Raw genomic sequence first — 24,705 nt, 5'->3', positions numbered from 1 at the left:
AAAGTTGCGTTTCTGTATTCTTGTTTTTAATCACACCCCCTGAAGCATTAGGACAGAAAACTTCCTTTGCAGAGGTGTATTTCTACTACATAGCGGTCCTTTATTGCCATCTGCTGTACAGCACAGACATGCTGGAGACCAGCTCCCAGATTAATGTAACGCTCAGTTCGTACTAGCTATGGTATTTGGAGGATTGTTTCCCGGAGCAGAGCTAACAAGCACTTTCAGTGACATATCAATAAAATGGACAGAGGATGCAAGACGAGTGTTTGGAAGAGAAAATGAACCACTTTCATGTTCATGTATGTGCATATGTGTGTTACGGCTTTGTTTTTGATTTTGAGAGATGTCTGTTTTCCACCCTCACCCCAAATCCCCTCTTTCCCGAGCTGTTAACACAAGTTAAATGCAAACCAAAAGCAAGATTTGGGTCTCAAAAGTAGTGTTAAACAACACACCATACAAATATTATGGCAACTGTGGGAGTTTGTGTTAGGAATTATTTTTAACTAATTGGTCCTGTTAAGTGTCAAATATATACTTATTTAAGAGTGATTAATGAAATAAACCTCATGGGAAAAAAAGAGGCTGGTCCTTCTTTCACCAGAGAACACCTATGCTACTTGTCCCACGTCTCTGCTATTTACATTGCATTTTACCTACTGTAAAATAAAATATTGTAGATTTATGACAAAATTAAGGTGTTTTGTAAGCCACAAGAAAAGCCCCAGCAAGCACCGCAGATGAAATTCCTTCGTTAACAAGTAAATAGCAAAGCAAAGTGCTTCAACAGAACCAGGGCCTGAGAGGAAGAGTCTGGAAGTCAGAAATACAGTACTGGAAGCTTCAAGAAATCCCATAAATATGTCGCAACCCCATCCTCCCTCCCCCAACCCCCTCCCTTACTGACAGACAGTGGGATGAGCACACCACACCTTCCAGCTTTCACAGTCATAGAAAAGCCTCACCTCCACCATCAACGTGTGGAGGTGAGCAGGGCTCCTTGCCACCTTCAGTCCTTAGCAGTGATCTACCACGGCCAGGATACTGCTTCTGCCACGGCCCCCTTATTTCGGCTCTATATTAGCCCCCAAAGCACCTTGTTAAATGGGAGTGGACTTTTTTGGCCAAAGCGATGCCAGAGACTGCCTCCCCTCATCACATCTGCAAAAACCATACTGCTTCCAGCCCTCATCCTAGAGGGAGCTGCCCAGCTGAGCACAGCAGGAAGCTGTCTTGTAGGGCTGCAGTATGTGGAAGGTCTGTCTGTGAAAAGCTTATTCTCACACCCTTTAATCCCTGTAGGGTGTATACATTGCTGGCTTCAGGGAGGCTGTCTCAGCTGAAGTTTTCCTCTCCGGCTTTCCCCAGATCCACAAGCACCAAGCAAGGCTCTTACTTGTCCAAACTCCACCAGGAAAGTACAGGACAGGTAAACCCAAAGAAAACGGGTCTAGAGACCAGCTATATTGCACATACCAGAGCCCATCCATTCTATTCTATTCTATAGTGCCATCCAGGAAACCATCTACCTACAGCAGTTGTCCAAGGTCTATCCAGAAAAGGGGGCTGGAGACAAGGCTGCAACATGAGTCCAAGGTCCATCCAGGAGGCAGGGCTGGAAACAGGTATCCCTCCAAAAAATAGGAAAGGCAACCGCAGGGCTCCGCTTAAATGGGCTCCTGGAGCAGTGGGTGAGGGTGGGGGTGGAGGTCCCAGGCAAGGTTTGCTCAGGACAAGTCAGTCCTATCAGTGCTCTCAGGGCTCTGGCACCAAAATGAACAATCTTCAATGGATCGTGATGGCAATTTCATGTTTCCTTTTTAGAAAACAGAAAGTGACTTGTGAATACATGGTCACTTGTGTTGCCTTCTCAGTGCTAAAGGTGTTAACTTCGGAAGAACAATGAAGGAGAACACATTCTTCCAGGTGAAACTTTGCCAGGAACTTCATTTTTTATACCAACTGCAGCATTAACTTGTTATAAAGTTCAAGAGCTGAATCCGTGGTCTCAGCCAGCCTCATGAGGAACAGACCACAGCAGTAGGTCCTTATTCTCACAGTCTTAAACCCCCAGACTCAGTGCCCACAAGGTGCCCAGAGCCCAGTTTCATGGTTTGCCTCCATTTGTCCTTAGCTGCACCTTGCAACTATCAGAAAATACAAGGATTTTTCAAAACGTGGTCCTGACAGCATGGCTGTGTGTTGGCACGTGCAGGTGTGTGGGATGGCCGCAGCAAGCCCCAGGCGCAAGAGGTGGAACAGGGACGCACCCGGAGAAGAGATCAGCTCCACTTAGAAGGTGCTGATGATTCTCAAGAGGTATAGAATGACTCAAATAATTTGGAGAAGAGGAGGAAGATCTGGGAGATGGGGGACCGGGGACCATACGTGTGGCCGATTCTGGAAGGGAAGCTGGGTGCTGTGGTCCTGAGCGACCTTCAAAGGGGAGGAGGCAGGTTCCAGCAGCAGATGAGGGAATGCAGAGGTGTTGCATGACCCCCTGGAGCAGCCCAGGCAAGGCCAGGGGGCAGAGCCAGCCTGCACAGGCACTGCTTTAGCACGGTTGCCACCTGCTGGCAATGGGCTCCCGAGGTGGAAAAACCTCTCCGAGAGTGGAAAACTGACTCAAATGATGCCACCTCATGCGCAAATTGCCTAGCTAGCTGCAACAGCGCTGTTCATTGGCATTAGGTCTGCAGGAAAGGCAGTATATTTCATTAGGTGGAAACCCTAATTTATTTCATTAGGTGGAAAATACCTTTCGAGTGTAAGTCACCCACTTTCAGACCTGACGGTGTCATTTGCTGGCGCTTTTCCCCTTCGAATCCAATGTCACAGTTGTCACAGAATCACCGAGTGGCTGAGGTTGGAGGCACCTCTGGAGAACCCCCAGTCCAACCCCCCCTGCTCAAGCAGGGTCACCTACAGCAGGTTGCCCAGGATCACTTGGCTTTGAATGTCTCCAAGGATGGAGGTGCCACAACTTCTTTGGGCAACCTGTTCCAGTACTAGACCACTCTCGCAGTAAAAGTTTTTTTTCCTATGTTTAAATGGAATTTCCCAAATTTCAATTTAAGCCTGTTGTTCTGCCACTGGCCACCACAGAGAAGAGTCTGTCCCCCTCCTCCCTGCACCCTCCACCAGGCACTTACAGACATCGCTCAGATCCCCCAGAGCCCTCTCCCCTCGAGGAAGAACAGCTCCAGCCCTCAGCCTCTCCTCGTACCACAGCATCCTGCCCTGCAGCTGGGCTTCTCGCTGGGTAAAATGCTTAAGACGGGAGTGTCGGCTCCTCTTTGCTCCCGTGGGCTGCGGGGCTACAAGGGCAGACAAGGTTTGCTCTGGCTGAGGTCTCCTCCGGTGCTTTGGAGGGGCTCTGGCTCCCACCGGTGCACCGAGCTGGCCGGTGTGCGGCCGGTGGAGCGGCCGGCGGGGCCCTGTCTTTCAGCCCGGCGGCACTAAGCGGCACTCTCAGCTTTCGGCTCAGCATCGCTGGCTCTCCCGCAGCCCTGCTCAGCCTCACACGCAGGCTGGTTCCACGCTTCCGCGGGGAAGGCTGCGACCGCTGGCTGTCCGTGGCCGGGCAGACCCTCTGAGCGGGGCACCCGAGGTCAGGCTGCTCCGGCTGCTCCTGGGAGGGCAGAAACCACCTTCCAGGAGACGCTTGCCCGCTCCTCGCGCAAGTTCACCCCAGGGAAAACCTGCGCGACTGCTCCTTCGTTTGAATCGCATCGGGCTCGTAGGGCTGGCTTGCTGCGGGTCACACCAGCCCACATGAGCCACAAATTAAAGGCTGGAAGAGTTCGGTTAACAATTTGCCCCATAAATTCCCTAACGCTATTCCAAACCAAGCATCTCTCCCGGTGTCCGCAGGGTTGCGGAAGGCTGAATTAGTGACCCACACGGCTCCCTCCCGTCCTAACCCCCTTCCCAGCCGGCCGTGCACCAAGCGAGGAAGCCAGCTCAGTCCCAAAGCCAGAGAAATTTCCTTCCAGGACAGTCTGGGATGTTTTAATGAGTGCAAAGGTGCTGGGTAACCTCGCAGCTCCTTGGTTACAGCAGCAGCTGAAGGCTTTCCGCTTGCTCCTGCCCGCTGCAGCAGCTCGGAGGAAGGCAATGGACTCCTCCTGTCCTCCGGCTGCACCCAGGAGGACAGACAGCCCTGGAGGACTCTGCTTCACCATCCCTGGGAGAGGGCAAAGAAGCCGTTTTCCACCCCAGAAACAGAAATTAGGGTTCATACAGGGCTCGTATGCCCACTGCAGGCTTTAAATGCAGGCATCTGAGATAAGAGGTGAGGATCGGAAATTACTATTGCTTTTCAAATCTCCGGGCTGCAGCAGGTAATAATGGCTGTTTCAATCAATTGTCCTCATCCGAGCTGTGCTGCAGCTTGCTCCCCTGCAAAGCCGTAATCCCCCGGTACTTACGTAGTCTCGCACTGTCTCCTACTGCTGGTCACGATTTCGGGTGAGAAAAGAAATAATACCCCACAGAGGGATGAAGGCCCAGCTCTCAGAAGCATCTTTAGATGGGAAAAAAATGAAAAAAGAGATTAAAAATGGATGAGCAAAAACTTGGAATATAGAAGACATGAAGCAGAAGCATCTCTAGAGGATACTGTTAAAAGCAATCCAAGAGAGAGAATTTGTCCCTTTTCTGTACAGCCTGACTTACGCGTAGCAGTCGCCTTGTCACCTACAGGGTGCTGGGAGCCCCTGGGTGTCATCTCGATTAGGGACAATCGGTGCTAATGTGCCACTGATGTTCCCACTGCAAAGCCACGGAAACAGTGACACTCCGGCTTTACTGCTAATTCTGGGAGGAAGGAGCCTGGTTTGGTGCCTTCAGATGGTCTCAGTGTCTCAAGGATTGGCATTGCCACCTCCTGCTGAAGAGAAGGGACTCCCCAGGCTGGGGTCCCTTTCACAGTGAGTCAGGAGGTCATCTGAGGACCCTTTGTGGGCCATGGGGACAGAGCGCTGGCGGCTCTTTGTCCCATGCCCGAGGCAGACCATGTTGGGTCTTACCCCATCTACACCACCACTGCAGCCCCGGCTGTGCCCAGAGCTGGTTTTGGGGTGATAAACCCTTGAGCCAGGGCAGCTCTGAGGCCTCCAGAGGAGCTCCACGCTTGCTGTCCCCATGGAGTGACAGGACACCAGGGACCCTCTAAAAAAAAACCAAAAAAATCTTTCCAAAGAAATCCCTCTTGAAAAGCCACATGCCACATTACCACATTTCTCCCCTTTGCTGGAAGGGAGGAAGAGGAGTTAAAGGAAAAAACAAGAATAGTGACAGTAAATATTGCCAAGAGTTTCTCGTTGGGATTTGGTTTTGGTAAGGGAAGATGCAGAGGAAAAGATCAAAGCTGTCTGAAAAGCTTTTAATTACAAGCCTCAATTGCTCTATTTTCTCTCACAAAAGTACTACAATTATCTAACAAAGCTCTTCGAGTGGAATTAGGCGCTAGCCCGAAGCTTCGAGGGCTGTTTAGTGGCTATTTTCCCTTTTAAAAAAAAAAAATAAATTTGATGCCTAGATAAAAAACAGGCACTCCCGTAAGTGCCTAGAGCCAAGTCTGGGTGAACAGGGAGAGGCTGGAAAGCTTTTCCCGGGAGGAGGTGAGCAGCCTGGGCTGCCCCGAAGGCTGATGGTGGCTCTGCTAAAGAAGCCCCCCCCAGAGCCCCCTCGCTGGGCAGGGCTGGGGGCCCTGGGAGCTGCCACCAGCATCCCGCGTGGGAAGAGAGAATTCCCGGCGAGGGGAAAATAAACTATTGTTTGGGAGTAAGACCTTCGACGGTGGGCAACCATCGCCATTTACAGTTTTTCTGACATGTAATTTCTTTCTCTGTCTTTCACCGGGATTTCTGTGCGTCTCCGTCATGTCCCCTTGCTCCACCACTTTCTCTGCACGGACGCCCCGGGAGATGGTCAGGTGCAAACCATCCGCTGTACAAAACTCAAGAAGGCAGCTGAATAAGGAAAGCAGAGAAATAAGGATTCAGTTTCATAAACTTAACCCTCAAATGAGATCAGAGGCTGGTAATTAATAAAGTCAGATTTCAACGCAATGAAAAAACCTCCCCTGAGACTCAGCCTGCTGCTGCCTGGTATTGATGGAAATGCTGCGCAGGTAATTACATTTCTCTTAGCCGTGTGAGGGAGACAGCGGGCTCCTCCGTGCCGTGGGTCACTCTCAGCCGAGCTCCTTCCTTCCAAGATGGTCACAAGCTGGGGAGACGAGGCTGATAGCACCATTTCACAGTGGATGGGGCAGGTCAGAGCCAGTGGCTCATACAGGATCCTGGCGGATAGCCCCGTGGCAGAAGGGCTCAGCGGCATCGCTAACACACACTCATCAGAAGATGAGAGGGAGTGTTCCAGCAGAGCACATCCAAGCTAAATCCCATTGCAGATGCCAAAGCAAACTGCGGGGAAAGCAGCCCTGGTCAGCTTTTCATACCCACCCTCAAGTTCTTTTTCTCATTTTCTGCTCATTTACGCTTAATCCCTGGAGGTAAGTGATTATCCCCAGGAATTTTCTCTGTGGTTAAGCAAAGCAAGAGCAGCGCAAGGCTGAGATGAGGGAAAATCCAAAATACGTGAACAAATGGCTTGTGCACGCGGAGAAGTTGCTATTAATGCCTAACACTGAACAAACATTAGATAGCCAAATCACAACACAGGATTCATTTCACACAGAGGAGATCAAGCTGAAAAGCCATTAATCTTGATTTCATATTGACTACATAGCTTGTGGTTTTTTTCCCCATCCCTGCATGAATCAGCATGGCACGAGCTTTTCGGAGCACTCACCGCACATGGCAGGCTGAAAACACACAGAGAAATCAATGTTTATGGAAGGGCCAGAGCCAGTTCGAACCTTGCCTGGTCTCTTCTCCGTGGCCAGGAGGAAGGTGATCTGATGCAACCAAACACCAGATGGTGGGAAGATGTTAATTCCGTCAGCGGTTTCCTTGGAAGAAATCAAGTTTCCTGCTTGGTTTCTTGCGGATTCATCCTTCGCTTGGCTACGCTGAAAATCTGCCGTTTGGCAGAGCCGGTGCTGCTCGGCTGTTGGCTCCAGCCCATCCTGCCTGGCTGCGGGCCCGCAGGGGAGGGAAGCGGCGGATGCTCTCCCTGACCGCTGCAGGCAGGCAGCAGGACTCCATCCGCACAGGAGCTACGGCCCCTCGCAGCGATAACATACACTGGAGGAAAAATACCTTTTGCTGCAAGAGTGGGCTGGTTGGATGGGTTACGAGACCCCCCAGTCATAGCTGCCTCCATGAGCTCTGCAGGTAGGATGTCCCACCCAGTGCCCACACATGGCAAAAGGCACAAGGATTTGAGAGCAAAGCAGGAGCAAGAGGCTCCCGCACAACACCACGTTACGCGGACCCACAAATGATCCAACCTGCTCATTCTCCAGGGAGATGCCAGCATGGAGCGATGGGGTTTGCTCCCGGAGGCCCTTCCAGCAGCTTAACTACGGAAGGACCAAATTCTCAAGAATCCAAACATGAGAGATGCTCTCCGGGGATGGGGGTGAAGGTGATCCCAGCTGGATATTACTAGGGTCTTTCTACCCCAGGGAGCGTTTAGTGAGTTTTTGGGTTGCCGAAACCTGGTGTGTAGTAGGAGAGGCGGCAGGTGGGGAAGGGACCGTCTGTGTCCCCAGCGCTGCAGAGCACCAGCATCACTCCTCCACTGCAGACAGCTGGGATTTCACTGCATTAAGGGAGGGAGAGAGAGAGAGAGAGCAAAGTCAGTTTACATGGTTGATTAGCATCATCGTTGCCAAGATACATAACCATGTCGCTCTATTTATTGATTATTTCATTCTGCCATGCAATTCATCCAGGCTTCAGGGTACCGAAAAAAGGAACAAAGGGAGTTCATGAGCCGTGCGGCTCTTTGACCTAAAGTGCACCCACCCCAATGGCAGTCCCTTTGCTTGAAAAAGTCCAAAAATTCCTTCTTTCAAAATGAGTGATGGCCTTAACACATCTGTTATCACATGCTTTGGGCAAAGGTGGCATGTGGCCCCAATCCGAATGGGCAAGAGGGTGAGTGCGTGCAGCCAGTGTGGGCCACCCATAGCAGATGCGCATCAGCTCGGCCAGGGCAAGGACGGGCTACGGGTCCTGTAACATCACATCCCCACACCCAAAAAACCCCTATCCGAAACACCCATTGGTGTCTCACGGCATATGCTCTACTTCCTTATAGTCCATCTCTATTCCTCATGCAGCACTGTGACTCTTGGGTTGTGGACCTCGGGTCAACCTTCCGTTTTCTCTCCCATCTCCCAACCTCACCACCTCACAAGCCTTTTTCACCACGAAGCTGCGATACTTTTCTCTCCTGCAACCCTCTGTCCCTCCCATCTCAGCTTTGTGGTTCTCCTTAGCACAGGAGAAGTCAAAACTGGTCCTTCAGACAACGCTGGGCAGGGCTTGGCAGGTGAAGATCAGGGATGTGAATTACCAGATGATTCTGCAAAGTCACGGCGACGAAGCTCTGCCGTCACAGGGATTCACGTGGAAACACGACATGAAGCCCTGAATGCACAATCAGGGCTACAGCTCAGGATCTGTCCGAAGGAGGTTCTCCTTGTGAAAGGAAGGAGAAATTTGTTTATGCATAAATAGCCACAAAAATAGCCGGAGGGAAGCACAGGGAAATGAGTGGGAAAGCAAACCGGAGTTTTTCTGGCAGAGCCCGTTTTGCTGCCAGTCTGAGTCCCTCTTCTGAGTAGGTAGCAAAGGCTGCACCAGCACCAGCTGCCTCTGGAGATCCTTTGCATTTAAACAAAGAGACTGTAACTATGGAGAGCACCCACCTTCCCCATAAAGCGTTGCAGGGTGGGAGGCATCCCTCCCCAGGCACACATTGTCCTACCCAGCAATAATATCCCAAAGTACCCAGAGAGAGATCGGAGCCCAGTCACAGCCCTTTAAGGAGTTAACAAATCTTCCTCTGGGGAGAAAAAAAAAAAAAAAAAAAAAAAAAAAAAAGACGACATATTTATAACCTAGCTCCTCACAAAAACACCTTGGAAAAACAGATACGGCAACTGCTCAGCATCAGGTAGTGTCTTCATCAGGGCAAGTCTGCAGAGCAACGGGCACCACGTGGGGCAAATGCAGCTTTTCTCTTTCTGCAGTTGGGGTTTCTTGTTCCTTCCACCCACTGAAATGGTCTTCAGCCCTGGGGACCAGACTCCGTGGGGGACAGAGGTGTTCGGAGCGGGTGACAGGCTTTGTGGCTCCTAAGGGCATGAGGAGGGTGGTTTCAACTGAACACTCACCCAAACCAACTAACCTCAGTCTGACCTGTAGCTCGGTACAGGATAACTCAGCACCTCCCTGGGTAAGTTCTTCCCATGGCATAAAACCATTCAAACTTGATTGAGGGTGCAAATACCAGCACCTTATTTCTGCTTTTAGAAATTGGGATTCGTGTTGGGGGAAAGTTGTCGGCTAAACAGCCTGGGCAGGGGTCGAGGCGGGGAGATGCGGCGCAGGAAGATGCGGTGCCGGCGGAGCAGAGCACCCTTCAAAAGCCAGAGCTTTGCCCAGATGTGCCGTTGCCATGAGCCAAGGAGCTCCCTGGGGAGAGCTCAGCCCCCGGCTCATCCATTCCTCGGCCCTTCCAGCAGTTGACTCCAGCCAGCAGCAGCAGGGAGAACACTTAGTACGTTAATAAATCCCATAATACTGAATAAAGCACTTTAGTTTATGGGTTTGCTGTAAGAACTCACCCCTGGGTACTTATAATTAACTGAACTAGAAAAGAAATAAAGATTTCAATTTTTTCCCCACCAATTTTCTCTTTTTTTTTTTTTAAAAAAAAAGAAAATCACCACTGCTAATAAAAACCCTCTCCTTGTATTTACCTGCCCGGGTAGGAATATTGATCTCTGTGCAGAGAGAAGGCGCTTGCCTTATTGCACATCTCACTGGCTAATCCATCTTTCCCAGCTACAGAATATTGCTTTGGCTTTATTTTCGGAGCAGCTCAGTAATTCATTGCTCTCCATGGTCATGCCTGAGCTCGGAAGCCCTGGGAAGCGTGCGGGGAGCAAGCGGGAAGAGCTCGTTTGAGTCCTACATCCGACTTCACCTCTAAGGGCAGGCAGCTGCCGGCATCCCTGCCCTGCCCGCGCGGGAGACCCGCAGCAGCTGGGGCGGCTGGCAGGGGGCACGCGGCTCCCGCTCATCTCCAACCCCCCCTTTTCTAGCGTTTCTACGTGTTCTGGTTCCAGGCTGCCCCCAGACAAAGTTGCCCGCATAACAGAAGTTACCGGCTGATCTCAATAAAAAGGGATGGGCTGCTCTGGTGTTATCGCCCGGGCTCAGCGGTGATTTTGGCTGGAAAAACAAGCCCACGCGCAAAGATCGCGGCAGCGCTGGGGTTGGAACAACCCCCCTGATCCAGGCGGCTGAGCCTTTCAGACTCCACGTCATTCAAAGCACAGGAGTTTTTATTTTCCTTTATTAAAGCACACGAGTAGCCACCTAGGAAATTGTCATCTACACTGCAGTAATTGTAAAATCATACCAACACAACCATTTCAGAAGAGAAGTAAAGAGCCCGCGCGCTTCAGCCAGCCAGCCGATGGCAAGCCTTTAACTCCATAGGCACAGTACAATAAAGCTTTTGCTTTCAAGTTTTTGTTGCTCTTCTTATAACAAACTCCACTGAGCATTGAACAGAATGCCTAAACACATTCATCGCAAGGGCCACAGAATTACCCAAAAGCTTAGTAAACGCACATTTATTGAGTACTTGATTACGTAAGATCGTTGCAGCATAGTCATTATAACAAAATCCTCATTAAAAAGTGCCAGACACCAGTGTATTTTTCAGAGGACACAAATCTATTTAAAAACCCAACCAAGAACTCCAAAGGGAGGGTGGCTGTTCCTTAGCCAGCCACTAACGAACGCTCTCCTCCTCCCTAATGGCACAGCAAGAAAAGCCCGGTGGTCGGTTCCCGGTTCATCTGCAACCGTACCCAGTGCCCCCTCCGACCACAGGGCAGCCGATGGGCGGAGAAGACTCAAGGTTACCCACTGACCAACACCGTTATCGCATCCACCAACACAACAGCCCAACAAACTCTTTTTTTTCAGGGGCATGGATGCAGTCTGCCGGCAGCGCGGTTCTCGGGGAGTTGTTCTTCGCATGCTTGGGGGTCATACGAGATTTCCTGGTGAGCTCTCGGGGATAAACATCCATTGCAAAGTGCTTAAAGTGCCCAGACTTCCTCCTCCCCCCTACGTTAGTCAGGGGAAGTGCTAATCGCAAAGTTTGCTCTGGTATCCCTCCAGATTCCCAATCAAATGCTAATCGGCATGAAAATCCTCCCCGCTTGAGCAGTTTACAAGGGATCTGGGTCCTATACATGGGACACTAGAATTGCATCTATATTTTAAGCCCAACCATAAGGGAAACACTCTACATAGAAATATAACATTGGATTCTTTTATACAGCATATATAAAGAACATGACAGCATTAAAATGTTGGCAAATCAATACATTAAAAATACAGAATCTCATAGACCAGAGCACAAGAAATATATTCACGTGAAATCTGTACAGTCCGGACAACGCTGCCTGTTCTCGCGTGGGAGCTGACCTCCCACCTCCATGTGGAGGTGCTCGCTTTGCTTCCCCATCAGCACCGTTGCCCAAATTTCCCCGGGGTTTTGTGCGCCAGGGAGAATACAAGTCTGCTGTCCCCGCCGGCACGGAGGGCACTCAGTGGTTAAACTCTTCGGGAACGCTTTCGTTATCAAACAGAATGACAGTGCATTTCATTTTACAGAGCTCTGCCCCACTGGGAGAGGAAAATCAATGTATGGTTGGCAGGAGGGGTGGTACCTCGGCAGCATTTCCCAAGTGCTCTCAGCATCGTGGATCTCATTTCATTAAAAGAAGAGAAAAACAAAAAAAAAAAAAAAGAAAAAGAAACCCAAATAAAAACCCCACCACCACCTTTTATATGGTTTGTGCACCGCTTATCTCATGTGGAGCAGGTGGGACTGTTTTAGGCTGCCCCTCCTGCCAGAAATGTCCATGTCTTCCAGAGGAGCTGCTGTTCCGACTTCTCTGAAATGGCTTTCCCTATACATAAATACATGTGTACATAGGCCACTTCATTCCTTCCTCCTCTCGCTGAGGAAGAACCCCAAGGCATGCTTGGCAAGATGAAATCCTACGTTATAGCGCTAGAGAGATGTGTATATACAGACACATTCTGTCCATTATTACAATGGAAATACAGTTTTGTGGTTTTTTTTTTAAAAAAAAAAAAAAGCAATAGCAGCATGTAAACAAGGATTTGTGTTCATGTCATCCGTCCTTTCCGCCTCCTCTTCTGAGCTACATTCATCAGTTTTGACAGTCCCTTCTCGCCCCCCTGCTCCCCTCTCGAGGCGGAGGGTTTTCCCGCAGACCCCGTCTGCAGGAGCGGACATTGTCCTCCCTGGGCTCTCGGCCGCGGGGGCAGTTTGAGTTTCCCTTCCCACCAGCTCCCTCTCCTCTCCCTCCCCGCATCCTTCCCTTCCCGATGACTCATCCTGGAGATGATCTTGGGTTTTGTCTGACGGCTGCTGCCCGCTTTGGCTTCAGCAAAGTCTAATTTGAGAGCAATGCCGCAGGAATAAAACCTGCACATGAGCGCCTGGTGAGCCACAGGAGTTGTCAGTGCCTTAAACAACTCGGGGAGGGAAAAAAGAAATGGAATAGTTTGCGTTTTGTCTGTCTCCCAGCAGCAAAAGTGTAAGTTCCAGGAGCAACGCCTGTTTTAAACCCTTAATTCCCAAATTCTCAATAATGTCGCAAACCACCAGGGTTTTGCGGGAATCAAAGGGCTGATTTCAAACACATTCCTTAGTGCAGGGTGCGCTGGAATTAAAAATGCATCAAAAGGGCTCACTTTTTCCGCACGCTTTCGCAGTATCCTGTTTTCCCAACCCCCAAAACTGTTTCCTCCATTTCTCGCCTCTCAGTTTTGAGGTCCTGCTAAAGAGCAGTTATCTGAGTCAGCTCTGACGTGGGGGTGGTTGGACTCTGCTGGGCGACAGCCACCATGGGAATTTCCATGCCTAGTCAGGCCGGATTGTTAGTCCCCTCCGAGTTCTTGCAGGCATAGGCCACATCCTTGGCGATGCTGCACATCCTGTTGGACATCTGGAGCTCGGTCCTGAAGGCGGTGGGGAAGCAGAACTTCTTGAAGCACGCCTTGAAGTTCTCATCTAAGAAGGCGTAGAGCACGGGATTCAGGCTGCTGTTGGCATAGCCCAGCGCGGTGCAGAAGCAGGAGATGGCCAGCTCGAGCTCGCTTTCTGCCTTGGCACCCAAGCACTGGACCAGCACGAAAATCTGGATGGGAGTCCAGCAAATGATGAAGACTGCCACCACCACCAGGACCATTCGGGTGATGCGCCTCAGGTTTCGGTCCTTCTCCTTGGAGCCTGAGAGGACACGGACGTTCTTGAGTCGTCTGATCATGAGACTGTAGCAAATGGTGATGATCAACACGGGGATCATAAAGGAGAAGAGAAAGACACAGATGCCAAATACTGGATCCCAGTAATCCACGGGTGAAGGGAGCTTAATTAGACAATCAATTTCTGCAAGTGAAAAAAAAAAAAAAACAAAAAAACAAAAAGGAAAGGAATATCAGCAAACCCATATCAAGAAGAAAAGCATCTCCACGTTCGGTTCAGTTTAGGCACGTTTAATACTGGAAAAGCAGTAGCAGTGATGCAGATGTAAGGGCAGAAAGCAAAGACTTAAGATGGCTTTACAGCAGAGAGCTCACCACACTGGTGAGACTGGTACCCCTCTCCAACGGCTCCCCAAGCCCATGGGCTCTCCTGGCCACCAACACCTCCCACCCGTTGGATGCATTTTTACTGACCGTTGTTTTCATTCTCTGCAGACCCCATCACCATTGCTGGGATGCCAAAGACGGAAGCCAGTGCCCAGATGCAGACATTCACCACTTTGGCCTTGTGGGGAGTGCGGATGTCTAGTGCTTTGATAGGGTGGCAGATAGCAATGTAGCGGTCCACGCTCATCATCGTCAGGGTGAAGGTGCTTGTGAACATGTTGTAGTAGTCTATAGAGATGGCAATCTTGCAGAGGACGTTGCCAAAGGGCCAGAAGCCCAGGAACGTGTCTGTACCCTGGAAGGGTAAGGTCATCAGACACAAGGTGTCAGCCAAAGCGAGGTTAAAGATGTAAATGTTGGTTGCTGTCTTCATCTTGGTGAATCTGAAATGCAGGAACGAGCAATGGTTAGAGTTCCACCTGACCATGATGGCTAAGACACTGAAGCCTACTGAAGAGGGCATTCTGCCACTTTAGGAAGGGGATGCTGTATTTTTCTTATGTAACAAGAGATTGAACACCACCTTTTCCTTTCTACCTCCCATGTGCTTATCAACACCCAGCTCACCCCAGCTCCTAGAGCAATACAAATGGTGCTCTCACAACCAGCTTCACGGGCAGGAGAAGCTCATTCCCTCAGACTGCACGCAAAGGCCATGAAAGCCTGAGGCTGTCAACTCAGACTGTGGGTTTTTGAAAAATTACTTCAGTAAGGCTAATCTAGGATTTCATCACATATGGCCTCATTATTATAAATATGGGCGAGAGCTTTACCCGGTAAGCTGATTTGAAAAGCATCATATGTTCCAGGGGTAAGTTGATTAGCCATTTTGTATGGGCTCATAGCCAAAGGCTATGGCTAATGTGAGCTATCAAATCAGAATAGACAAGATCGCCAGCCAAAAACTGGTGAGAAATGAGGTTTGTATCAAAAACCAAAATATCACAATGGATCTTTCTAAAGAAAGGGGCAGTTTGGCAGATAAAGTCATGAGTCAACTCTACTTCAAAGAGGTTTCGTCATTTCTATATTACTTTTATCACGTGAACTGACTGCCCCTAAAGAAGACTCGCCTTGCTGTAATGCTCATCTCCTCTTTACACATGGGAAACGATGCAAAGAAAGATGTGATCACCTACTCAGGGATACATGCAGAGTTTGCAGAAATGGAAATTCAGCAGTGACTCTGTGACTGAATCTAACATTTCAGCTCCAGCATGTTCCTCTCATGGGCAAAATAAGAGCTCAAATAGGTATAATTTTAAAACTACGGTTCATCTGTCATTTACTGTACTAACAGCCTTTGTAGAAAGGTTGCCAGAAATGGCAGACAACGATGTGTGTTATTAATGGAGGGCGAGTTCATTTGAGGGTAACACTGAAACCCATAAACTACTCCACTATTTGCAGTTTGATACGTGTTGGAATATTATGGAGTCTGATTTGACCCAAGAAGCTCTTTTTGTCAAATTGATTCGGAACAGCAAACCCACAACTGTACTCCTCAGCACTGTACCACCACCACCCCCCATCACCCCCGCAACGTCCTGAGCTTCAGCTCTTGATAGATTATTTAAATACTTGGAGGACCATTAGCACTGCCACACTCTGAACTCTGCCGAGACACACGGTGACATAGCCAAGTTTGCAGGAAAAACAGCCAGGAGATCCACAATCCGGAATATAAAGTCTATTTTTTTTTTTACCCCTCTTAGAGCTCTAAGCTGTACTTGTATTAGTCAGATGGTTGAAAGCAAGACCAAGCGATCCTACGTTTGACCTTGAAAGCCAAGGGAAGCTTTTGGAGCAGGTGAACACTGATGGAAGCACTTGATGTCCCCACATAAGCTGGAGTCAGGCTCCTCCTGACCCAGAAATCACAGCAGCCGAGCAAGACAGTGGGTTCTCAGAAAGCCAGCCCAGATCAGATAAACTTATACAAACATAAGCAATAGAGGAAAAATACCTTCCTATTGTGAAGGGATGAACAAGCAAAACACTTTGCAAATCCAACACAACCAGGCAGCTGCCAGGACTTTGAAGCTTTGGGACTACCCAAGCAGAATTACACCAAAACAGAAAGACTCCGGTGCCGCAAATCCCAGAGCGGCAGCAGCTCAGGGCGGGCGAGTTTTGGGTTTTTGTTTGAATTCTTGCAGTTGGCATAGATGAGGCGATGCCCACAGGGAGCATGAGATGGGTCTGTGAATGGATTCAGACACTTTCCCCTCTAGGTCAGCAAAAGGGGGGGGCAGTAATTAAAATTAAAACCACTGTTCTTGATCAGCCCAGACAAAATTCAGTATTGTCATCTTTGGCTTCAGAAAATTACTCAGTCATCTACCACTGTGTTAGCAAAGGTCTCTTGGGAGCTGTGGTCTTCCTCTCTATGCCCCAGACCTGGCTGGGCTCACCCAAGCTTCCCAAAGGTCAAGCTCATTCCAGTCCATCCTTCCAGGAGGACTGGACTTGGAGACAATTCATCAGCACACCTCTAACCCTGACTGCTTTTCATGATGTTGTAACTCAAAGGAATAACAACTGCATTTTTGAACCACGATGGCCAACTTTACCACTGTGAAACAGAAAAAAATAAAGTTTCTTTAATATATATATATATATATATTTTTTTTACCAGGGGGAGAAACAAACAGCAATCCACCCACCTTTACCACCCACCCGGCATCCACAGGGAACAACGTTGCCTCCATGCGCACCCCTGTTCCCAGCGCAGTGAGAAGTTTGAGGCACCTCAGCTAACCCTGAGCTTGCAAACCTTCAGCTCCCTCTTGCTCCCCCCCTCCACCCCAGGGGACCTCGCTGGTCCCTCTCCTCCAAGACACCTCTCAGCCAGAATTCAGAGCCCGGGTGCAATCGCCCAGCTTGGCCATGCAAAACCCGCTCTCCCCCCGCCAGCTCCCTCTCTGCTGCCCCGTTCCTCACTCCCTCCGAGGTGGCGGCAGAGCCACCTTCCCTCGCTCCCCCCAGCACGGGGACAGGCTGGGGGCAGCGGGCCCACCGCTTACCTCCTTCAACCCGCCTTCAAGTGGATTTGAAGGCTGATTCTGTGCTCCTGAAAGGCGGGGAAATTAATTTACACCTAATTAATTACTTCTAGCTCCACTTTCTTTGCACGCTGAGAGCCAACAGCCATTATCCCAACCAACCAATGTTCCCAAACATTTCCAGAATGTTCTGTACAAACAACAACAACAAAAAAAATCAATTAATCTCTTCTCTGTGGATTAACCTCTTTTTCTTTTCCTCCGGGAACTGAGAGTGTTCTTTTTCTTAATCTGCACCACAAAAAAAAAAAAAAAAAAAAGAAAGACAAATTAAACTCTCGGGCTTTAGGAGGCACCTAAGGCTCCCCCCCACGGCACAGCTCCGATGCACATAAGCCTGTGGCCTCCACGGAAGGCATTAGCTCCCTGCTGAGCCACTTTCTTGCACTTGGTCACGGAGGCAATTTCCTAATGGAGCATCTCCCACAGGGCGGCTCTGGCAGTTCTCAGCTCTCCATCCAGCTCCACCTTTGCCACAGAAGTAATCGCTTTGCTCTGCTCTCCTGTTCTCCCGCCTGCTGAAGCCTAAGAGGAAAAACACCCGGATATCGGCTCAGCACTCGGCTTCCCCCTCCTTTTGGCTAAGTGGATCTCAAGCAGCGTTACCCGGGACAAAGCGGTGCTTCAGCGAGAGGAACCCACTGTCTGGCAGAGGAGGAGGTGGGTAGGAAACAGCTCTTCCATACACTGGGCTTTGAGGTCCCATTTCTCACAAGGACGAGTCCTGTCCCTGGCTCAGCCTCAGGGTGAGCTGCAAAACCTGTTGGTTTAGCATCGCTCCCTCCTTCCCACCCAGGGCAGCGAGCAGCTCCGCAGCCCCCAGGGCTAAGGACCAGCTGGTCCTGCAGCAAACCTACAACCCAAAATGGAGCTGCAGACAGCGGGGATCAGAGCAAAGCCTTTCACCCTGGGGAACCATAAGCATTATCTCCAGGAGCTCTCCTGCCTCTTGGAGCCTCTCGATTTTGGTATTCATAGCTCCAGCTAATCGGGATGCAGACAGTGCTGTTCACCTTGAGCAGCTCCCTCCGTTCCCACCCCCCACCCTGGCACCGGCGACAGCCTTTGCCGCCCTCCCCGGACACACGCAGGGAAATAAAACAGAGAGAAAAAAAAAAAAAAAAAAAAAAGCAGAAAAGGTTCAGGGAGGATTTTTGCCAGGCTGCTCCCACCTTCGGATGGTGGAAATCAGCGCCGGTTCACTGACATCTCTGCTCCCACCCTGCACTTAGCCCATGGGTCGTATGAAGCCGATATTTGATCTGGCACACACCGTCATGACTTGTGCCTTCCCCAGCCGCACACCCACGCCGTGCTCTCCGTGTCCCTGCCGCTCTCATCACCTTTTCAGAGCCCCCTCATCCTCCGATTACCCAATTCAAGGCAGTTTAATCTTAACGGTTCAACCGGCCACCAAAAAAAAAAAAAAAAAACACAACCAAAAACCAAAACAAAACCAAACACCCAGAGCATTTAAGAAGGACAAATTTAAATCACTTTGGACTATGAAGCCAGATGATGCAGCAAGAGCAGCCAGCAACGGCGGCGCAGAAAAGTTTATTAATTACCTGGCAGGACGGTGACCGACTAGCAGGGGTTAAGGAGTCCGCCGCCGGCCAGGGGAAGCGGCAAGGCTTTGGGACAGATGATTTTCTTGCCCTTTGAGCCTCGCTGCCGTGTCTAGGTGACAGTGGTGCCCCATCTCCTCAAGGTGCTCTCTGGAGACCGGCACAGACGGGGACATTGCATGACCCCAATCACTGCCACACCGAGGGAAGAGGCGGAGTGGCTGCTGCTGCTGCAAAAGCCTCTGCAACTCGCCCAGGGGCTCGCAGGGATGCTCACCCAACCCCGAGGGGGTGTACGGCCACCAAGAATGGTGCTTCAGTCTAAGGAGGGTGTTCACCAGCACCCGTCCTGCAGCCAGATGCTCTCATCCCTGTCCACATGCTGGATCTGCCTCTGCTGAACGGCTCATGCCCTAAAAGCTGCTGGGAATTGCCTGGTCCCTGAAAAGCACTGGGAATCAATTCCCACATTAAAAGTCACAGAATTACTGTTGCACATGGGTAATTCCAGTCCACTTATCCCACTGAAGCCGGGGGAAACCAAAAGCCCTCCAGCATATATTGGAGTCGCAGGAGCTGCGTTACAAGAGATAATGGGCACAAACTTGAACATCAGAAGTTCCATCTCAACCTGAGGAGGGACTTCTCTCCCGTGCGGGCGGCAGAGCACTGGCACAGCTGCCCAGAGAGGGGGGGGAGTCTCCCCCTCTGGAGCCATTCCAAACCCGCCTGGAGGTGTCCTGTGCCACTGCTGGAGGTGCCCCTGATCTGGCGGGGGGTGGCACTGGGGCAGCTCCAGAGGGTCCTTCCAGTCCTTACCAGTCTGGGATTCTGTTAGCAGGGGCCACACGTGGCTGCTCTGTGGCTGAGCCCAGCTCATCTGGGCTTGGGGGGGCCTGGAAATGGGGGAGCTGTAGACCTACCCGTTGCAGTGGGTCCCCCTCCTGCTCACCTTGTCATCCTCCCAAGCAGCGATTGCTTCGCACAGCGCAGAGCCCTTGTCATGGGTTTCCCTTCTCCACCAAGTACACCAAGTACAACTGTCTTTTTTTTTTTTTTTTTTTCTAGGAAAAACTAAAAAAGGCTAATCTGGAGAGAGCTGAGGTCTCAGACGGCCTCATCGGTGTCCACTGGGTCTCCACCGCATCAAACACTCACTTGATTTCAGCTCCGAGACACACAGCTGATAGAGACTCTTCCCTTAGAAAGCTTTCTATTAAGAAATCAGCATCTCCACGATGTCATAATTAACTTAATTTTCCCTGTCTCATTACAGCCAGCTGCCCTCACCCCTGTTCTCAGGGACTGATGCAGTTTTTGAGCAGGATAATGGCTGGCACAGCCATCCCCGGGCAGCCGCCCAGTGTAGGCACCTCCCCATCACCTCCCTCCTCCTAAAGCTTCACCTGGAAGCAGCAAATGGAAGTGCAGGGGCCCGACAGCCCTAATCAGCTGCTTAAAACGCTCTGAAACAGTGGTCTTCAATAGGGAGAGCTGAACATCCCCAGTACTTTGCTGGGCGCCCCCCCGAGAGCTGCCGTGGCAAAGAGAAGCGCCCTGGAGAGGAGCATCATTCCCACGGGGGCCTGATCCAGGCGAGCAGAGCCAACACCGAGGAAGGGAGTCCTCCGGATGGTCACTGCTGAGCATCACAGCGGCACGATGGAGTGAGGGACAACAGAGGACTTCCCAGGCAAGAAGCCCACGCGGTCCCTCGTCCCTTCCCTGGCCCAGCGGGGGAGGCTTGGGGGTGTCTTCTACACCCCACGCAGCAACACTTGGGTCAGCATCATCTCCAGCCCCACGGGTCATCCACCCCCAAGGCCATTGCGAGAACAATACGTCCTTCTTCCCCTTCGCTTTTCTTCCTAAAACCAAAGCTCTGGGGCATCCAGCCTCGCAGCATTCAGCGGATAGATAAGAGGGACCTCAGCAGCCTGGTTTCCCCCCCTCCAGAAAAAAAAAAAAAACAAAAAAAAAACCAAACCTCTCTGCCTCCTGCTCTTCAACTCCTTGTTCCGCATTCATTAAAAAGCGGTATAGGAAATATATGCAGAAGAGAGCAAACACAGCAGAAGGAGGAAAGAGGGAGGGGAAGCTTTGTCTCCGCCAGCGAGGAACTCCACAATGAGCGAGGAGCAGCACAAAGCCGCAGCCACGGCGGGTTTCCACAATAGGCCCTTTACTGTCCAGGAAACCGTGTTCCTGACGAGAGCCCTTCTCGGTCTTATCCAATTAGCGCTGCTCAGTGTTAGAAGGGGATTGACAGTCACATGATGACTGTCTCTATAAATTAATCATTCCAAATGTTAAATCACTCCAAATATAATAGAGATGTAGGCTGGGTTCTGCAGCAGAGGGGGAAAGCCCAGAGGAGGCTTTGAATTTGTGTTTTTGTGCGAAATACCGGGAGATTTTAAACTTTTCCCTCAGTGCTGCAAAAAACTCATTCGAGAGGAACAAAAAACAAGCCTTCCCGATGCCTCCAATTTCCTCGAGTGCTGATATGAGAGTCTTTGTATTGCCCAACTCCCTCTTAAACAGGAAACAATTACTGTCTACGTCACTGTAGCATTCTTTTTCTGGAAGATAATACACTGATTTTCTTATAGGTTGCGTGGCATGCTGAAGTTTGGCTATGCCTGGTGAAATATAAGCATGGAAAGGAAAAAAAAACCCAGAACACCAGCTTTTGTAGAGTGCACCATACCTACAGACGGCAGGGGTGCAGCACAGAGGGTTTGCCCGTCTTTTTTTTCCATTAATAGGAGAGATCTATCCCAAAGCCCCATGTTGACTTACGTTCAACCTACTGAAAAACAATGCTATTTAAGGCATGAAGCCCAGAAGCGCCAATGCTCCAGTCTGGGGAGAAAACCTGTACTTGAGAAGTCACCAACATGCCCCTTTTGCATGGCCACTAATTTGGTGGCTCTGCATGAATCTGCATATATGACCGGGGTCAAGAGTTTGACATATTGAGTCCAGTTTATCACCAAACTCGCTCCTGACCTTCACAGACAGGGCAAGGAGAGAAAAATGCCAGGCAGAAAGAACCAGAAGTTGCAGTTACTCACCAAAGAAGGGTCATTCCCTGGGTGTAACTCAGCATTAGCCTCAGCCAACGCCGAGTTCCCAGGAGACACTGGTGGAGAGAAACAGGAGCTGCGTCTACACCTGTTCTAGCTCAGTTATAGCTTCCCCAGTACACATTATTCCAGTGGCCCCTCCAGGCTCACATAGAAGTCTTTGGAGGGAAAAAAAGAGAGGTGAATCCCCAAAAAGGAGTACCCAACTAATTAAAACGTCTATTAGCTCTTCTGTATATATATGGATTTACTGGATAGAGGGGAAACAGAAGTGGATAAGGCCTGGGGGTGACACATCTTCAGTTGTTCAGAACCAGTAAAACCAGAGGGCACACAAAAGAGCTAAGTTCCAGGGGAAATGCCAGTGCTAAATCCCACCTTCTTTTCTTGGGTCCCATTTATCCAAGTGGAAGGTATGAAAGCGGGAAAGGAGCAGAACAGAAGCCACCAGTTTGAAAGCACAGCCCCACACAGCCCCGGCACACGTCCGCCCCGACCAGGATGCCGGTTTGGGACATTCATATTCTTGGCGATACCCCGGTCACAGCCCCGGGCAGGGGCTGGCAGGGTCCTGCTGTGCGCATCCCACAGGACCTTCGCAGACAGGGAGAAGATTTCTGCCAAGGTTTCTCCTTCTGACACGTGTCAGAGGTTCACGCGTGGGACACGGACTCCCTTCCCCTGCAGGCACACTGGCTGGCATTCCCAGGGAGCTGCATTGCCGCGGGACAAGGACTTCTCGCTCCCGGAGCCTCACTGCTCCCCACGCTTACACACGTCCACAAACACCGCGCCGACTCGAGTGACTGCGACTACACCGAACAGAAACACGAGCTCTCCAAACGTGGCACTGCTGCACTGCAAACCTCCTCTCTCCATCTCCAGGCTCCCCGGGGCTAACGCGATCCCTTCTCCCTGCCATAAACTCCCCGGCAGGAAGAGCACGGCCGGGCAGCCGGATGAACAGTCACGTCGCTTTGCCGTTGTAGCAGAGGTTTAGCCACCGTTTACCAGCCTGTGATACCAAAGACTTCATTTTGCAGCATCTCCCCTAACCAAATTGTGTGCATTCAAGGGAAAGATGCTTTGGAAGCTGCAGGGCTCCTGGCAGGAGCGAGACTTAATCTCATCAGTGTCTGAATACCTGCTAAATATTTTTGTCCTCTGTTGGAGGAGAAAATAAAATTGATGCTGTCTTTTCTGTGCTGGCAGCATCCACCTGCACCAGGATTCAGCTCTGAGATGCATAGAAAATGGAAGCTCACTCCTAACATACAGGGTAAAGAGGGGAGAAGGGGGTTGCTGCCATTTGACACAGAGTCACAGCCCTAATGGTGCCACAAACTTATTTCGCACTTACAGGAGGGAACAGGGTTTCCGATTCCAGGAAATTGAGTGGTTTGAACCTCAGCAGAACCAGACAGGGACGCTTTAAAATGCCGGGAAGGTGCAGGGGGGGCTGGACAGTGCTGCTGGAGCGGTGCAGGCTCCGTGCCCTGTCCCCCTGCAAAGGTCCCCCCGCTCTCCCAACTTCAGCGTGAGGAGCCGGAGAAGTTGCCCTCATCTCTGCAGCATCCTGTCACATCTTATTGACATCTTCAGTTTCCAAAGAGTTGGAAAAGCTACATTCATGATTTTTTTTCTCCCCCTGTAAAAGTAAGGCTGAGCCTCCCAGCAGGCTCTTCCCCTTGCACCCAGATCCAGCTCTGCGAAGCACCAGCTCCCAGACAGAGCAGCGGCCGCAGCTGGGATGCTGGACATGGCACAGGGGGGAAGAGGTCCCGTGAAAGATCCAGCACACCCGGGCAGCAGGATGCTCCCAGGGCATCGCCCTCCCCAGGGACATCCAGCTCCCTGCCTGACTGTTTGCAAAAAAAAAAAAAAAAAAAAGTCCCATTTTTTGGGCAGATCTGATTGCTCTGTTCCATTCTCTGGGTTAAACTTTAGGAGGCACCAGAGGGCAGCTGAAAGCTGGTGGGAACCTTCATCACAGCCTAGGAAGGGAGAAAAACAAATAAAACCAAAACAATAAAGCGGATGCCACATCTTTACCTCTAAAACACATCGCAATTACCAGGGAAGCGCCTGCCTGCTTCACCCGCAGCAGGAATTTTGGGGAGGGGGAAGGTCTGCCCCACTCACAGCCCTCCCCAGAGCCTCCCTGGTGCGCTGCCTGCGCGTCCTACCTGACGATCACATACATGACGGAGCAGTTGCCCACCAGCCCCACAATGCACACAATGGAGTAGACAACCACAATGGTGATCTTGATGCTCAGTGGCAGGAAGCTGTCCCCCGTGCCGTTGTTGAACCAGTTACTGGGGAGAAAGCTCAGGTTCAGCATGGAGGAGTCATTCAGCAGCTTTCTCAGGTCAGGGTCTTCCAAAATATGGGCAGGGAAGAGCGGGTCCATCCTGAAGCACCAGCCTGTGCCAAGGACCTGGGGCATCAGAGGAGACAGTTTTATGATCCGCTGATCAAACGGGTAGTGCGGGACCGTAGCAAAGCATGTGCGTGAGAGAAACGCTGGGGGAAAAGGGATGATTTATTGCCGGGGAGACCACATTCCTTCCCCCCCCAAACCTCCCCAGGAGCGTGTTTTAATGGGATGCAGCCCCGAGAGCTTGGTGCATCCTGAGCGCACGGGGAGCTCACGCATGTCTCCGCTCCGCCGGCGCAGGGGACGCGCAGGCTGCACAACGCCATCCCTCCCGAGCGCTGGATGCTCCCACCTGCCGGGTCGGTGAGTCCCCCCCAACATGCGCCTTTGTGCCCCCAAACCTCCCCATCCCACCCCCTCCCTCCCACCACCCCCTCCTCCGTCTCCTCCGAACGCCGCCGCATCCTCCCGCCGGGGCTGGGGGGGGGGGCTCATCCCGCCGCTGGGCACGACACCCTCCCCCCCCCCCTTTTTTTTTTCCTCTTTTTAAACAAGCTCTCTCCCGAAGGAGCGGCCCCTGGCTCTCCGCTGGCAGAAGGAGCCTACGGAAGAGCTCTGGCACTGACACGGGCGGGAACACCCACTCACACATCGCAGCACAGCAGTTAGTTTGGCAACACCCCCACC

The 24,705-nt window shown here is 51.0% G+C and overlaps 1 protein-coding gene across 1 annotated transcript; it reads right to left on the bottom strand.

Annotated features, from left to right (window-relative positions):
- Window positions 1–13,129: 13,129 nt before the first annotated feature.
- OPRL1 (opioid related nociceptin receptor 1) lies at window positions 13,130–24,051 on the bottom strand (the record flags this gene model as incomplete). Its single annotated transcript, XM_082491227.1, has 3 exons — window positions 13,130–13,653; window positions 13,944–14,299; window positions 23,825–24,051. The coding sequence occupies 3 exons, from the start codon at window positions 24,049–24,051 to the stop codon at window positions 13,130–13,132; spliced, it is 1,107 nt and encodes a 368-aa protein (XP_082347353.1).
- Window positions 24,052–24,705: the final 654 nt, after the last annotated feature.

This window comes from Vanellus vanellus, assembly GCF_965231255.1.
Source record: "Vanellus vanellus genome assembly, chromosome: 15".
In the NCBI taxonomy this organism is placed as follows: domain Eukaryota; kingdom Metazoa; phylum Chordata; class Aves; order Charadriiformes; family Charadriidae; genus Vanellus; species Vanellus vanellus.
This window is presented reverse-complemented; position numbering and strand designations above follow the sequence as displayed.